Source organism: Solenopsis invicta, chromosome 9 (assembly GCF_016802725.1).
Source record: "Solenopsis invicta isolate M01_SB chromosome 9, UNIL_Sinv_3.0, whole genome shotgun sequence".
Taxonomy (NCBI): domain Eukaryota; kingdom Metazoa; phylum Arthropoda; class Insecta; order Hymenoptera; family Formicidae; genus Solenopsis; species Solenopsis invicta.
Genome location: NC_052672.1, coordinates 1,881,262 through 1,899,804, shown reverse-complemented (window position 1 = coordinate 1,899,804; position 18,543 = coordinate 1,881,262). Strand labels below are relative to the sequence as shown.

General features: G+C 33.3%; 1 protein-coding gene across 3 annotated transcripts in view; it reads left to right on the top strand.

The window, feature by feature from the left end:
- Nucleotides 1-18,543, top strand: part of LOC105194123 (lachesin) — a 463,227-nt gene that overhangs the window by 296,036 nt on the left and 148,648 nt on the right. For 2 of the 3 annotated variants that reach the window (XM_039453580.1, XM_039453579.1), the window contains one exon: nucleotides 13,984-14,145. The exons of the other annotated variant lie outside the window; for it this stretch is intronic. In XM_039453580.1, the coding sequence (XP_039309514.1) occupies nucleotides 13,984-14,145 (162 nt within the window). The remainder of the gene's footprint in view (nucleotides 1-13,983; nucleotides 14,146-18,543) is intronic. 3 annotated transcript variants of the gene reach the window in all.

The window sequence follows — 18,543 nt, the reverse complement described above, 5'->3', positions numbered from 1 at the left end:
AACCAAAAGTGAGCTTTATCCAAAAAGATGATTTTGCAATAAAAGACGGTGTCAGTTTCCATCATCTCAAAAGCCCAATCCGCAAATTGTCGCAAACAATGGTTTTCTGGCTTGAATTCTTGCATAAGCACCATTTTATAAAAATGCAGTCCAAGAACTAACCTCAAAATACGCCAAGTAGTCATGAGATAAAGCCACTTCTTGTGCGCGACGCGGAACGGAAACATTTTTATTTTCAGCAGCACTAACCAAAACGAGTTTGATGTTTTCCTTATTACGGCTAGTACGTAGTCTGATAGGAGGCGAAAAATCGAGAAATATACCCTACTGAAAAAAATTACGTGACAAAACCACATGATAAAATCATGTAATGAGTCACGTAATTAATAATATAAATCACGTGATGAAATGTTCCAAATCAGTACGTAATTTTTGAAAATTTTGTGATTTTTGAAAATTACGTAATATTAAGAAATCGCACAATTTTTTTTAAGTAGGTAAATTTACATATGTACTCGTAAATTTATCTAATTTTTTAAAAATAATATGATTTTTTAATAATACATGATTTTTCAAATCTTATAATTTTCAAAAATCACATACTGATTTAAAACATTTTATTGCGTAACTTATTACGTGATTTTATCATGTGATTTTGTCACACGATTTTTTTCAGCAGGGTAAATTTACTTTCAAATTTTTCAACAACGCGACGAATAGCTAGCTCAGAAGTAGCAGAATGACGGCCAGAATGACTTCGCATGAAACGGTCTTTGAGTAGCAACAAAACTTCTCGAAATTTGATAGAAAATTTAGATAATTTCCAAACGTTGTGGCAATGTGAACTTATTCATGATGAAATGGCAAACTGATGACAACAAACGTCAGATGTCAAAGATTGCATTTCATATGGTCGCAAATATGGCTGCAGTGCCCTTTTGAAATCCTATCATCCCTATTGGGAAGCACTGTGCATTTGACACATTTTGATGGAGGCAACTATAGTAGATAACAAAATAAAAACAATAATAATAAAAAGTACAAATAATTAATGTTATTTATGTAAATAATAAAAGAACTTACTGGAACGTTAGGTCGATGAAGCGTACTACATTTTCAACACGATATCATCTTGCACAATTTAATAATATAATACATGATACAAAAAATATTTTCCTTAATTATCTAATGTAACAGAAGTTTACGTTACTTTAAATCATTTATACTTTGGAGTTTAATCTTTTATGTTTTGAGACTATTGATATCTCGACATTACAGATCTTACTTGCATACTCAAATGTCTAGTTGTGAAAATATTTTCCTCGATAATGTAATTGGAGGAAATTAGTTCCCCGAAATAGTCCCAGTCAGAAATAGGTCCTCGAAACAATGTCGTTTCGACACCATTAAGATCGATTCGAATTTTACGTCAAAATTATAACATTTTCGAGTAACCAAAAGTTGCATATGTAAAGAATATAATGGAAGTTTCATAGATTTTTTAATATTTTTGAAGGTATACTGGAAAAATTTGTTTAAAGATCAAATCGATATCGATTCGACGATACGATGATGTAAAAAAAAAAAATTAACTAATTGCATTTTTACTTTTTCATCGTTCATTTTTATTATTTATTACATGAAAGAAAAGTAGAAGATTTTCGCATGTAATGAATGACAGAATCGATGTCATTCGACATCAATTTGAACAATAATTTTATTAGTTACCTAAAATTTTTTGCAGATTTTTTATATAAATTGGAACACTTTAGAAATATTGAGAAATCCATATTTTTCTCCGAATTTTTCTCGTATATGTGTATTTTTAAATATTCTAAAGTTTACATTTAAAAAATCTGAGAACTATTCTAAAAAATATGTTATCAGAAAATCAGAAAAATTCCAAGAAAAGTTTTCATCGGAGTATATAAATTTGTCTCAGATTTTTAAATATAATTTTTTTCAAAATTTTTAAATATTTTTTAGTCATTTCCAGAATTTTTCAAAATTTCTGTAATATTTTATAATTTTTAGAAAATTTTTCAGTCTTTTTATAGAATATTAGAATATTTCAGAATTTATGCGTACATGAAAAATTTCAAGAAAAAACTTAATTACTTAATATTTTTGAAAAATGTTCTGTAATTTGTATAAAAAGTATATCTCAGAAAAATTTTTATCAGCAGTAGAGCTAATGATGTCTTTCTTTTAAAACCGATTTTTCTAGTTTTATCTTTTTTGTATACCAAAGTTATTATATACGTTTATGAACTATATATTTTTCTTCCAATGTTTATTTTGAAATAGAATTGTTGCAGCATGAAATACCTTCTGTGTTTGATCAAATTAACCAAAGCATATGTACTTCGATTAAATAATCTTAATCAAACAATTGATTTTTAATAAAGCTATAAAAATGAAGCAATTTTGGAAAAAAATTTAATCAAAAGTGTAATTATCTTAAATACACAAAAATAAAAAAAAATATCTTTAACAATAATCCTAACACGAACCAATATCGAAACGATCTCAATTTTTTAATTATTTTACCTAGTCAGAAATAATTCTTTAAAAAGAAAAAATTAATTATTTTTTCGTGTTTGACGAAATGTTCTTGGAAAATATCAAAATAGCTCCTCGAAACGATATCGTTTTGATGTCGGATGAAAACGAAAATTACTCAAAATTGGAATGAAAAATCCATCAAAATTAATAAAAATTTCGAAAATTTTTGACTTGCATTTTCAATACCAAAACGGCATCGTTACAAGGAACTATTTCTGACTGGGACAAATTTACGTAACACTTGAATGTGTTATATTTGCATTGTATTCTTTATTTGAGCCTCACTTTCGCAAGCCAGAACTTGAGGATCGAAAGTAATTATGATTAATGTTTGTGTGTGTACACACACACACACACACACACACACACGCACACACACACACATACACACATGTTTAGATGGTTACTGAAATACATTGACCATTGTAATTAACGTTCAATTTTAACTATAAAACAACTAATTACAATGGTCAGTGTATCTCATTGACCAAGACTTATTTATAAAGATGTATCGAGTAATGTCCAGTGTTTGCTGTTATCTATATAAAAGTATCTAGATAATTATCTAGATAAAAAAATGTCTTTGTCTTATCTTTATCTAGATGATCAGAATATAAATTATCTTTATCTTATCTTAGATTAAAAAAAAATGTTATCTTTATTAAATTATCTAAGATGACGTGTAGTGGGATTACAAAAATCGCATCTACAAAAACCACAAGTCGATCTCACGCTGTCGCAACAACTATTATAATCAAATAACGTTTTCGACTGAAGGCGAACCCAGGTCAGATTCGATGCCAAAATATAATACATCATTGCCATCATCGGCAACAGTAGAGCGCCTCTTCAGTTGCGGATATTTGTACCTCGTAGAAAGCGATTATTGGACAAATTATTTGAAAAACTATTATTTTTAAGAAATAATGATTTATAATTTTCATTTTATTTATTAATTATTTTAACCAATAAATGTTCAATGTTCAACCAATAAATAAAAGTTTTATAAAAATTTTTCTGTATCCTGTTCTTCCTTAACAGTTAAATTATTTTAAAATTATCTAGATAAAACAATGTATAAATTTATCTTTCATCTAGATAAATTAAATTTAAATCGTCTTTATCTTATCTAAGATAACTTTAAATGTAATTTATCTTATTTTAATCTAGGTAATTTTAAGTTATCTAAGCGCAACACTGGTAATGTCCTATCACTTATTAATCTATATGGAAATCTAGTGCTGATGCATTGTTTTGTCTACGTACATTGTTGACACAAATGACTTCTATTCTTTGCAATTAAAAACAAGTTATGAATAAATAATAAATCATTATATAATTTATAGTAATATTGAGCGCACGGACGGGTGCGCGTATTATGTCTGTAGAGGAGTTTTTAATTATTTTTAGAAAATGGAAATGTCAAAACATAATTTTATCACACATCGATGAATTCGTAATGAAACAAGTTTTATTGTGCTTGTAAAAAAAAAAAAAAAATTTTTAAACAACAAAATATTGTTGAAAAAATGTATAAAAATTTTTTTTTTTTAATCACTGTTATAAAGTAATCTTTCAGCCATTCAACTTTCATTCAGAACATTTTTCTCTATCTCTTATAATTTCAACGATACACGTTTAGAAAGACAAGAAACCGATTTCCTACAAAGAAGTGTTTCACCTTTAAAAGTACATTAGTGTCCCTTATTTTTATCTGTACTACAACATATTAAAAGCTCGTTTGGCGGACACCAAACGTTTCCCTGTGAGTGATCGAGGAGTAGGGATAGACCTCACGTAGAAAAGAACACACTTTGTTTCTTATTTCTTCCTCGTTTGCGCATGTATGTATACAGGGTGATTCAGAATAACCTTACGTCCTTGAAGAAACATATTCCTGAAGTTATTCTGAAACAACTTTTTCTTTGGCAAAAACTTGTCTGAAGCATAGTTTTTAAATAATAAAAGGAAACAGTTATCCAATAACCGGGCGCATATAGCGGTGAAGCAGGACCGGCGCAACTCACCGTTCAACATGGGCGATTACGTAAGGCGATCGCAGTGTTAAGCAGACAGCTCGAACACTGCTTTCTCTCCCTTTCCTCTCTCTCTCATTCTTTGTCAAAATCTTTATCCCATTCTCATTCTCATTTTTTTCTTAATTATTTTAATTCATACACTAAAATAATGCTAGAATTAAAAACAATAAATAATTATTTGACGTCTTTCTTTTAATAATTTTGTACAAGTAAAAAAATATTCTTTGTAAGTCAAAATCATATTTAAAATGCGTGAATAAACTCGAAGATTTCACGGTCATTCCGGACAAGCTCCAAACATTGCACTCGCGGCACGTTTACGGCTCACGTTTCTCGAGCGACTATCATTTGTCTCATATGAAACTCAGTCTTTCGGCCGTCAAAAACCGGGATAACCTTGAAATCTTCAAGATTACGGTACATGCACGTGTTTCATTTTTTGAGTAATTCTCACGCGTGATTAGTAGTAACTAATAGTAATTGACGATAGTGATTTGTAGGAAGTGATGCGTTAGTATTTTTCGATCAAGAGAATGATTGCAGTGAATGTGACAAGTGATGTGATTTAAGAAGAAAAGAAAAAAATCTCGAGTTTAATATGGATATTTTGTCTTCGCGAAGATAAAGGCTGATTGTTGTGCAGGATGTTAAGTGAGTATACACGTTCAAATTTGATCAAACTCGTCTCTCTCTCTTTCTCTCTCACTCTGCATTTTCATTTTTCATTCACGCATTTTAAATATGGTATTTTTGACTTAAAAAAAATATTTTTATACACGTACAGAATTATTAAAAGCAAGGCGTCAAATAACTAAATATCGTTTTTAATTCTAGCATTATTTCAGTGTTAGTGTATAAATTGATAAATAAATAAGAAAAAAATGAGAATAAGAATGAGATAGAGGTTTTAAGAGAATAAGAAAAAGGGGGAAGGGAGGGAAAGCAGTGTTCGAGCTGTTAGCTTATCACTGCGATCGCCTTACGTAATTGCCCATATCAAACGGTGAGTTGCGCCGGCCCTGCCTCACCGCTATACGCGCCCGCTTATTGGATAACTATTTCTTTTTATTATTTAAAAACTATGCTTCGGACAAGATTTTGCCAAAGAAAAAGTTGTTTTAGAATAACTTCAGGAATATGTCTTTTGAAGGACATAAGGCTATTCTGAATCGCCCTGTATAAAGCGTAAATAGTGTGTGAGAAAGTTGAAAAAATAAGGAAGTGAAACAAACAGATATACGTTTTGTACGCATACACGAACGAGAGAGAACGCATGACCACAAAACAGAATATGTACTTTTCTACCTAAACTGTACTTCCACTCCTCAAAAATCCCGAGATCACGCAATTTAGGTATATTAACATTTCCGGCTGGAGCGCACCAATTGTACATTTCAGATGTCGAATTCTGTATTACAAAAATAGCCGAAAGTAACAAAAGTGTCCAAAATGACCCCTTACTACGATTATATTTTTCTAGAAAAAGTTTGGTTTCTTTGCATGTAATTGCACATTTTGGTTATCCGTACAATTCGTATGTTCGGCTGCTCAAACAAGGCAGTCACCGAGATGTTTGTCTGGGCTCAATTATTTGCATAGATGCATATTAGGGAGACACGTATCAGCAGGAACTCAAAATGTCAGTGTATTCTAACTAAAATCGCTATTAATATTTGTATCAGTTTTTTATCCTGTGAGGAAAATTATTGACTACGTCTAATCGACAAGTCGGTTACGTGAATGTACCGCAAATTACTGCCTCAAGCGCGATATACATACATATACGGCCATTCATTAATTCACGTGGTTCTGCCGCTTTAACAGTAGCTCTAATTTATCGACATAATTTACCCAGAGAGGGTCGATAAGTCAATAATGTTAACGTGTGCGCACTTTGCGAAAAAATTTGTTGAAACCTGCTACACACATATGATGCAAGTATTTCCCGTGTGGAATAAAGCATTGTAGATTATGTGTTATTGATAGATTTTTATTACAAAACACACGGTCTACAAAAAAAGAGAACAAAAGTAAACAATCATAGAATAAAAAAATTAATATGAGGAGCATGTCTGAAAACTGCAGAGGAAAAGAGGGTAATATCCTCCCTTTCTGATTTTATTGAATAACTTTGTTTATAATTAATATTTTTTGTTAAAACTTAAACGATTACATTTGTCAGAATGTTGTTTGACAGATTCTAGATTCAAAGTAATGAAATATTTATTATTTAGGACGTGATTTATAAAAATCTAATGCACTACATAATTGGTGGAAGAAAAAAAAAATGGTTGTAACATCGCTATCCATAAAAATAATTTTAAAAAATTAGTTTAGTTTAAGAGAAACATGATACCTTGTTACGAAATTATATATTTTTAATTTTCTATTGTTTAGAATTTTCCTGACTTAGAATTTTTCTACATTTAGAAACTTTAGGAATACTATTAAAAATTTCATTAAAAATATTATTTTATTTGTGTTTAAGGTGATGCTAAAGTCGTCCTTTTTTACCGAACGAACGTTAATTTTCGGGCAAGCCGTTCTTCTAATTGCATTTACAGATTTAAAAATATTTTCCACAATTAAAGTATAGACAGTAATGTATAACGAATGCTATATAAGGATAATGAAAACGAAAAAAATTGGAAAATTATTTTCAATTTTTTTGTTTTTCTTATCTTTATATAGCGTCTGTTATACATTACTCTCTATACTTTAATCGTGCAAAAGGATTTTTAAATCTGTAAATGCAATTAGAAGAACGGCGTGCCCGAAAATTAACGTTTGGTCGGTAAAAAAGAACGACTTTAGCATCCCCTTAAGAGGATGCTATAGTGACCGAAGAACTTCCTCGACGTCGGCATTGCAGATTATTTTTCGAGGGAGACCAGGCTATCGCTCTTTGTCCAACGCATAGATTTGTCTTTGTTTTTCGATTATTTCGCCATCTCCGAAAAGACCTATCAACTACTCTGCTTGCCATTGTTTACGTGCGCTAAGCGAAATTTGTACACGTACAGCTGTTTACATGTTAAACTTTTTAGTTAGGCTTTTGACTGAAATGACACACAGTCAGTGTTGTTCATTAGAGTTTTCTAAAGTGCGGCCTGGTCTCATTTCATACATACGAGCTACAGAACGTTAGTAAATGACAAAAGTTAACCTCGGTTGACAGATCCACGAGCCAAAAATAAATAAATTTTTAACTTTTTGTTCGATTTTCTCGTAAAATTTATCAGCCCACACTTTGTTTTGGTGCGTACTTTTATTCTGTAAAAGGATTTTGTGATCTGTAGAGCCAATTCAAAAATTAATGAACACTGTAATGTGTCGATAATTCCCGTCACTATAGCATCCTCTTAACATGAAACAACAAGCATAAAATGATGTCTTTAATATTTCTAGACATTACTTTCTAGAAAGACGATCTTATTAAAGAAATATTTTGATATAAAAATTTTGTTTAAAGAACCATATTAATAAAATTCAATATTATTGTTTAACTCTGCATAACTCAAAGTTTATACAGTCAAATAAAAAGTTAAATAAAAAAAAGAAACACTTGTGTGTACACACATAATACGCTCAAGTTTAAAAACAATGAGAAAGTATTTGTAATTAAATGTTAAAATATACTTTGAAAAAGTTTAGAAGTGCTCAAAAGTAAAAATGTCTTATAAAAATTGTTAGCTCCTATGTACTGGCATATTGGTGTCATTAAAAAACAATGGATTATTAAGAATTCCATGAATGATTGTTAGAATTTATCATCTAATAACGGAGATTTTGTTAATATAGTTTTTTCAAACAAAATATTTCTTCAACAAATCGAATGTTATTCTAAGGGCGATGTTCAGAAACATTAAAGATATCATTTATTGTTTAATGTTAAACAGGAATAAGATAATATTTCTCATGATATCTTTGAAGTCTTTGAACGCAGGAAAATTTTAAATTAGGAAAATTCTAGATAATGTAAAATTAAAAATTTATAATTTTGTAACAAAATGCTGTGTTTTTTTAAACTAAACCGATTTTTAGAAAATTATTTTTTGACTAATCATATTACCATCACTTTCTTTCTTCCACCGATTATGCAGTGCGTCACATTTTTATAATGCATATCTTAAGTAATAAATATTTTATTTTATTTGAGGCTAGAATCTGTTAACCAACACTTTAACGAATATAATCGTCCCAGGTTTGATATAAAATATTGATTATAATCAATGTTATTCAATAAAATGAAAATGGGTGTCATATTTTCCTCTAATAAAAACATCTCTTCACTAATATTTAACAAACAGATTGTAAGAAAGAGAAGCATTAGACCAGAATAAGTAAAAATTTTGTTTAGATCTGTATTTTTTTTGTCATCATTTTTTCTAATAAGTTATTATAAGTAGTGATCTTTTTCAATGGATTGAATAAAATTTCTTTTTACTACCATATTTTTATTTCTTAATAAGTCTTCTACTTTTTTTTATATGTATCTTTGGCTACAGAAGCGTTGCCCTTGTTAGCTCGTGAGCTACATGTCTCATTATCATTAGATACTATGTGTACGATATACAAGCAAGTGCTCGAATTCTGATTAAAGCTCAACTTTATCAATCTCTCTGATTAATTTTTATTCCTACAATTTTAATTCTCATTAAATTAATAGGATAATGATTTTTTCATCCTATGGAATTTACAATTGACTATCAATTAGTATGTAACGATACGACTTTTACCTCTATTAAGCTGGACCCCCCACCAGCGAAAATCGAGTTCGCACTAGGTCAAAAATTTAGTGCTTTTTAGGTGCTAATTTAGTACTCTAGTCCGAATTTTGGTGCTCAAACCGTTTAGCAGTAATTAAAAAAAAAATGGGGGGTGCAGCTTAATGGCAACCTGGACCCCCCCATAATAAAAAAAATATATACAGTGGTCACAAACACAAAACAAGTACACTAGAATTTAGTGCTAATTTAGTGCTCAAAGAAACCCCTAAAAAAAAATTAAAAATTAATAATTGTTTAAAAAAACATCACTATAAACCCAGCGCAGCATTGCGATCTTGGAGAACAATACTTACAGACCACTAAATTTGTATGTTTTCGGTAGTAAAATAACATGGAAAACGAAAATAATCATAATACAACAAGATTCAAAGTTATTAATATAATAATAATTATTAATTCCTGTCCGATAGTGCAAAAAATCAGTTATCAGATGGTCGAATTTGACGCTTGTAAAAATTATATACTAAAATGTTATTTAGACACCAAAGTATCAAAATATATCAATTTTAAATTAAGTGCTCACTGCAAATTGCTGAAAAATAAATTGTTTATGCGCGGAAAGCACGCGCCGCGCACTAACTTTACTCTCCAGATCGTCAGAAAATTTGGTGCTCGTAAAAATCTTATATCAAAATGTTCCTTAGACATCGTAGTATAATAATAAATTAATTGCGACTTTGGTGCTCGATGAGCACCAAATTTTCTAACGATCTGGAGAATAAAGATAATACGCGGCGCGTGCTCTCTGCGCATAAACAATTTATTTTTCAGCAAGTGACATCAAGCACTAAAGTCGCAATTAATTTATTATAATACTATGATGTCTAAGGAACATTTTGATATAAGATTTTTACGAGCACCAAATTCTCTGTGGATCAGAAGAGTAAAGCTAGAGCGTGGCTCTCCGCGCATAAACAATTTATTTTTCAGCAGTTGGCATCGAGCACCAAAGTCGCAATTAATTTATTATTATACTACGATGTCTAAGGAACATTTTGATATAAGATTTTTACGAGCACCAAATTTTCTGACGATCTAGAGAGTAAAGTTAGTGCGCGGCGCGTGCTCTCCGCGCATAAACAATTTATTTTTCAACAGTTAGCATCGAGCACCAAAGTCGCAATTAATTTATTATTATACTACGATGTCTAAGGAACATTTTGATATAAGATTTTTACGAGCACCAAATTCTCTGTGGATCAGAAGAGTAAAGTTAGAGCGCGGCGCGTGCTTTCCGCGCATAAACAATTTATTTTTCAGCAATTTGCAGTGAGCACTTAATTTAAAATTGATATATTTTGATACTTTGATGTCTAAATAACATTTTAGTATATAATTTTTACAAGCGTTAAATTCGACGATCTGATAACTGATTTTTTGCACTATCGGACAGGAATTAATAATTGTTATTATATTAATAACTTTGAATCTTGTTGTATTATGATTATTTTCGTTTTCCATGTTATTTTACTACCGAAAACATACAAATTTAGTGGTCTGTAAGTATTCTTCTCCAAGATCGCAATGCTGCGCTGGGTTTATAGTGATGTTTTTTTAAACAATTATTAATTTTTAATTTTTTTTTAGGGGTCTTTTTGAGCACTAAATTAGCACTAAATTCTAGTGTACTTGTTTTGTGTTTGTGACCACTGTATATATTTTTTTTATTATGGGGGGGTCCAGCTTGCCATTAAGCTGCACCCCCCATTTTTTTTTTAATTACTGCTAAACGGTTTGAGCACCAAAATTCGGACTAGAGTACTAAATTAGCACCTAAAAAGCACTAAATTTTTGATCTAGTGCGAACTCGATTTTCGCTGGTGGGGGGTCCAGCTTAATAGAGGTACGACTTTTCTCGCGGTTGCGGATTAGCTCGCCGGTGCCAGGGTCGAGAAAAGAAGGAACTTCGATTTGAAAAGAAATTAACAAAAATATTTATTTTAAATATCTCCCCACACTCTGTGATACAAAAATAAAACTTTTATTATAAACGGAGGAAGTTGACACCTTCGTAACTCGTGTTCCTCGGAACGTTTATTCACATGCGGAGAGAACTTAAAACTAATTATAACATACACGCGTAGAGAACACGTAGAGAACTTAAACTAAATTATAACGCTCGTGGTGTCAATTGAAATCTTAAATCTAAATACACGGATCTTACAAACTAACGCTTGGAAAAGATTACAAGGAACGCGGACTTAATGTTAACGCAACTTAATAACTAACGCTCGCCTGAGGAAGGGATCAAGATTCGCTCGCTTCGCTGGAAGGGCGCTTGTTCGGAGGGGACGCTCGGGACGGAGGATATCCAAGGAAAGTCCGGCAAGGAAGTTGGAACTCCGGGTAACACGTCGTCGCCGACTGAGTGGAATTATTATAAATTCGCTCTGAAAATAAAAACGAAAATTAAAAGTCAACACTACAGAAAAGGTAGGTAACGAAACGGGTAACCGAGTACGCTCGGTATCAGGAAGCCGAGAATGCCCGGCACAAGAAGCCGAAGATGGCTGATTTCAGGAAGCCGAGAACACCCGGCACAGGAGTGCGGTACAGAATAACCGAGTACGCCCGGTGTCAAGAAGCCGTGAACGCCCGGCACTGGAGTGCGGATAACCGAGAACGCCCGGTGGCAGGAAGGCGGATAACTGAGAACACCCGGTGTCAGGGGTTTTCAGGAAACCGAGTACACCCGGTATAAGGAAGCCGAGAACACCCAGCCAAGGAGCTCCGAGCACTCCCGGAGTGTTGGTACCGGTAATTTGGAACCGACTGGTTGCTTCTTCCTGGTGTGGCTCCATATTTATACCCTCCGGCCGCCCACGCAGTCGGAACCACGTGATTACCCCACTTTTCGACGTGCACTTACGTGCTCGCGCAATGCTACGCGTGACGTCATGCAACTGGGCGCGAGAGCGAGCGAGATGGAGAACAATACTGACGTCACGTGGCCGAGCGTGAGAGTGAAAGCGACGGAATATGTTGTAATCGGGCGTGCGAGCAAGAAAGAAATATATTTTACTTGCGTAACGATGCTATCGTTACAAGTATCATTTTTACTTCATAGATAATGCTGCTTTACTTGACTAATTTGAATTCGCCCACAAATGAAAAAAAGTTTGAAACAATTATAACAAGATTTTTCTTACTTTATCGATTATTCAAATTTGTATTTAACAAATATATTTATGGATTTTTCTTTTATTTATTTATTTAAAGTTATCATTTTGACTTACCATAGATTTTACTAATATTCATTATTTATTTATTTGCCATTCATTTATTTGTGTATCATCTTCAATGTTGATATTAATTTCTTGCTCTGGTCATTTGACAAAATGTTGCTCTATCATTAATTATCATTCAGGAATGTTCTTTTTGTTAAATTTTTTTTTCTTTTTTGTTTAATTCATTCATTCTTTGACTATGCAGCACAAAACATGTACGAATTTAAATTTTAATGTTAATCTTCTATATTATTTTTTCTAATTTTATGCTTTTAATTTTAAAATAAATATGTTTGTTTGTCAATAATATTGTTTGTTTTATGGCTGTAATCTCCGTTCTTCTTTTTTTATTAAAATTTTTTTACAAAATTTTGTTAGACAACATGAAAAATATGATTTCAAGAAAAACGCATTTCAAGTTAACAAAGCGATTTAAACAATGTGGTTAAAAATATCTATTGTTATTTTTATAAATGTTTTTCCTTTTTTTACGAATATCGGTAAACCTTTCAAGAAATTTATTATTAAAACCTTAAATATTAAAAAAAATGTAAAATAATTGACTTTAAAGTTCTTAGAGTTCTTCAAGATTAAAATATTCCCTCAATAGAGTGATTCCAATAACATTTTAATCGTTTATATTTGTTATTTATATGTCCTTAGTACAACACGTTATTAATAAATTTAACTACCGTATATTTTTATTTATTGTATCTAAAGATTATTTTCTCTACGTCACAGTACTTAAATCTAATGACTCACAGAACATAATTGGTGCCGAAAATTTCACCAAATTTTAACCAAGTATTTAATATACAACCTTTGTGTAATTTTAAAAATTCTTTAATAATTGCAACGATAATTATTTTATAAACAAATTGTATTCTTTTTTTATTTTTTGCTGTGCCTTGCATATTCTTTGAAAGATATAAATTTTAATTATACTTCTTAAACATCAAAGACAAAAATTGTCAAAAAATAATACATAATGTTAATTTAAGGAGCACAAAAATCAATACACGAGAAACGAATTAAGCAACATCGCACATACAAAACGTTTACTCAAACGGACAAATGGACAATCGAAAAACATAAGCTTATAATAAAAGTAAAATACAAAGGACTTTCCTAATAAAATTATCTTCTTTTCTCTTCCTTATCTAAAACATTCTACTTAAACAGATCTATTTTTTTTCTTGCTCCTTATCTCAACATTATCGTAAACATAATTCAAAAATGTTCTTTCTTTTAAAGACGTTTCAGCAAAATGTCGACTTTACGTAATGATTTTCATAAAATACTCACATGAAAGAGAGAAAGAACAGATGACCAATTTATTGATATAAACCATTTGCCTTGTAGTGCCACCCGATATTGTTTATGGGGGTGACACTAGCGCCGATCTGGCAGTGGCAGAGGGTGACAACGCGACCTTGAGCTGTCGCGCGACAGGACATCCACTTCCGAGAGTGTCCTGGCGGAGAGAGGATGGGGAACCTATCGTTATAAGGGCTTCTACGACAGGTAGGAAACATTGCCAAAAAATTACAATTTTTTTATATTTATTCTATAACATGTTATAAAATAAGTTATAAAATACAGTTATAAGTTATAAAACACAGTTATAAAATAAAGAAAATTGTCCCACCTTCCTTCCTCCCCCCCCCCCACTCAAAGGTACGTTTATTACAAATATTCTATATGATTACGTTCAAAATATGTTATTAGTGTAATAGGATAAATTTGGGTAAGATGGCCATAATTTCTTAAAATGCAAAAAACATCTTTATTTTTGTTATTTTTTAACTCTTATTTGACACACTATATTGGATTCAATATTTTGCCACACATGAGTATACGTTACCGGACCATTTCCAATTGCGTATATCGGTATTTAATGCATAGAATTTGGACAATTTTTTTTAATCAATACACCAAAAGGTCAAGAAGAAGAATGAATAGATGTAAGCATCGTAGAATTAAGTTCGACAGGTCAATCGGGCTACCCGATACATATTCGTATATAGTTGAGGAGCCATTAGGCAGATTGCGCTCAGAAGTATATCGTAGAAAAAAGAAAGCGACAGCCGCCAAAATCAGAAGTTGTACGGACACTGGCTTGAGAACATTGTAACATCGCAGTACTAGTAAAGTAGAATCTCAAGCAAAGTGATACGTCTCACATTTTATTTGATTATCTACCGCATTTTTATGTACTATTTCGCCCTACAATTAATTAGAAGTGGGTTCAGAATCAGGATCGGGATCAAGATTGGGATCGAGATCGAGATCGAGATCGGGATCGAAATCTGTATCGAAATCAGCGATCTGAATTTGGATTTGGACAAAGACGAAGGATCGAGATAAACGATTGAAGCTGAAGATCGCGGGAGTGAGGAGCGCGAGGTGTGCAATTGTGATGTGACTCAGGAATTTAGCTGCAAAGAACGGTGGAGACAAGCTATTTGTGTGGCGTATTTGCGAATTTTTGAGAACATTTTGAAGAAAAATTTTGTGGACGGAAAATTTGTAGTGGTCTAGAAACTGGAGTATCACAACATTAGAGCATCATGAATTCCGTAAAAGATTGCACAACTGTTTAACTAAAAGAAATTTTGAGAAAATTTGGATTATCTACTTCTGGAAATAAAGCCGAGCTTGTCGCTAGAGTGCTACAAGCAGATCCGAAGGAAGAGAGATGGCAAGATGCGTTGAGGAACGTATAAGCGGAAGAAGCTGCAGGAGCATTGCTGCAATTGGATAATTCGCTGGATGACGCTGGTGGATTGGAGCAAGCGGGTAATATTAATAGACGGCAACACGAGGTAAGCGACCACAATCATTCTTGAGAGTTGGAGTTAGTTTAAAGAGAGCGTTGCCTCGTAGAAAGAGAACGCGCATTGTTGAGACGTGAAAGAGAAATTATCGAAAATTCCCTCTCTACGGTAAGCGGCCAAACGCAGAAACAAACGTTAATATTAAAACTATCGGTGCTTTACTGAACGAGTTTAATGGTGTCGATCAACCTTTTTTGAAATAAAAGCACCAAGTACGTTTGTTGCGCGACTTTTATGATCTAGATGACAAAACAGCTAAGATTCTCGTGGCCTCTCATCTTAAAGGGAAAGCGCAGGCTTGGTTTTACTGCAAACCGGAAATTTTGGAATGCGATTGTAACAAGATTTTAAAACAACTAAAAAATATGTTCGATTTTCGGCCCAATGTCGAAATGCCAGTGCTCAATCTGCTTGAACTATAAGTAATTTGAAGCGAGAACGTGGCGTACAAACAAAACCTTTTGTGATTATTACCACGACAAGATAATTAAAACAAACGAAATTTCGGTGTCGGATAACAAACTTATAGACTACATAATTGACGGCATTCTGGATCAGCAGTTGCAAAATCATGCTAGAATGCAACATTTTTCGTCAATGTCTATGTTGTTGCAAGAATTTAAACAAATCTCTTTGTGTTCGGATCGGAAAGATTAGAATAACCGTTGCAAGAAATTTGGATCCGACAAGAGAAAAACGCGGGAAGACAACCAAAATATTGCCGGTCGTGACATTCGTTGCTATAATTGTGGCAAAGTGGGTCATACTTCAAAGGAATACAAACAGCGCAAGCGAGAATGGGGATCCTGTGTCGAGTGTGGCGAGATGGGACACAGAGTGAAGGACTGCCCGGAGAAAGGAAATAAGAAGAAGAGAGAAGTACACAACATTGACAGGCTAGCCGACAAAAACGAATTTCGTAAGAACGTTACTGTGCGTTATTCGAGCGATAATTCTGCTTATGTAGTATCTTTAAATACTTTGCTAGATACCAATAAGTTTAGTTAAAAATAGCTTTATAACAAACCTCTCGAAGAAAAATATACAATATTACGTTGATAAATTTAATGGCATAAATAATTCTAAATTAATTGTGTTGGATACAGTAGAGACAAGTATCACTCTAGATAATATAACAAAAAATGTCGTTTTGATCGTTGTGCCTGACAATACCATGGCATCCGAGGCGGTGTTAGGACGTAATGCGTTGAGAATTATTAATTTGGCCCTCGCGGATAAAGAGGTGAGAGAAGAAAACGAGGCTATTAACGCAATTATGAATATCGATATTAGCTCACAGGAACAAAACATTACTGAATCTATAATTGTTGACGAAATGGTATCGATAGAAAATAAATTAGTATTAAACGAATTATTTACCAACTATTATGTAAGCCCGGTACAACCTGATTTGCCAGAGGTTATGGCTGAATTAAAATTAATTGTTAAAAATGCACAGCTTTTTATTTCCAACTTAGGCGATTATCGTTTGCGGAAAAAGAAAAATTACGGGTAATTTTAAATGGGTTAGAAACGGAAGAAATTGTAAGACCCAGTTGTTCAGAATATGCGTCTCCGATAGTTTTGGTAAGGAAAAAGTATGGCAAAATGTGCATGTGCGTTGACTTTCGTACTCTCAATAAAACGTTAGTACAAGACAATCATCCCATACCGCTGATAGAAGATCAATTAATGTTATTTTATAATAAAAGATATTTTAGTCGTTTAGATTTAAGAAACGGATTCTTCCATATTCGAATGTCGGATGAGTCCATAAAATATAATGTTTTTATTACGTCCTTAGGGCAATATGAATTTCTTAGAATGCCTTTTGGCCTAAAAGTCGGTCCGGCAAGATTTCAGCGCTTTGTTTACGAGGTATTTAAAGAATTAATAGAAAAAGGCGATATTGCGGTATATTTGGATGATATTCTCGTAATATCCAAAATTTTGGAACATTATTTCGACGTGTTAAAATAAGTATTTTGTCTGTTAGTGAGAAATCGGATGGAATTGAGGCTAGATAAATTTTTGAACACAATAATTGAATATGTTGTGGGGGTGACATGCGGTGCTGCGGGCACGCTCGCCGAATCGCTAGAGATACTACCGATTCCGAGAGGGAGCAAGGGGGACTTGCAGGGCAACATGGCGACACGACGCCCGAGGTGAAGCACTTGTTTATTTCTCTCGCGACCCGATCCCATTACATGGTGCCAGGTGTGGGGTACGGAAAGAGACTATTCGTGAAAAATGCCGAACAATAGGGATGTTAGTGTTAGTGGAGTTGCAGAAGTACAACCTCCGGGCAAGATTTTTCGAGGCCCGAGATATGGCCAAAATGGCTCAAGCGATTCGAGAGGTATCTATCGGTGGATGATTATCTCTAGAGGAGATAAAGAGAAGATCGACATACTTTGCTATGTGATGGGGGAGAAATTAGAGAGAATTTTGTCTCAAATCATGCCCGATTTGAACGCAGAGGCGTCATACAAAGCCGTCAAAGCCAAATTTAATTAATATTTCTTCCCGAAGAAGAACGTAGTGTTCGAAAGGTACAAATTTAATTCAAGAGTGCAACAGGCCGATGAGAGCGTAGATTCTTGTGTCACAGCGCTATATATGCTAGCAGAAACCTGCGAGTTTGGAGAATTAAAGGAGGACCTTATCCGCGACAGAGTGGTCATAGGAATTCGCGACACACGGGTCTCGGAACAAATGCAACTTGCAGCAGGCCTGAAGATAAGCAAGGCTCTAGAAATGGCTCGTCAGGCCGAGATTCAAGCGAAAGAAGGCAGAAAAATAAGAGAAGAGTTAGCAAGTTTATAACTAGCGGAAGTGAACAGAATCACCAATAAGAGAAGAGAGCATGCCAACGCCGACGTGAGGGGAAGCCGCGAAGGCGTGAAGTGCGGAAAGTGCGGGCTGCCGAGGCACATGGAGGCCCAGAGGTGTCCGGCAGTCGGCTCCAGATGTCGCAAATGTAGCAGGACAGGATACTGGGAACGTGCATGCAAGACAAAGCCGACTAGCAAAGTACACAGAGTGGAAGAAGGAGAAGATGAGGAGGAAAACGAAGAAGAGG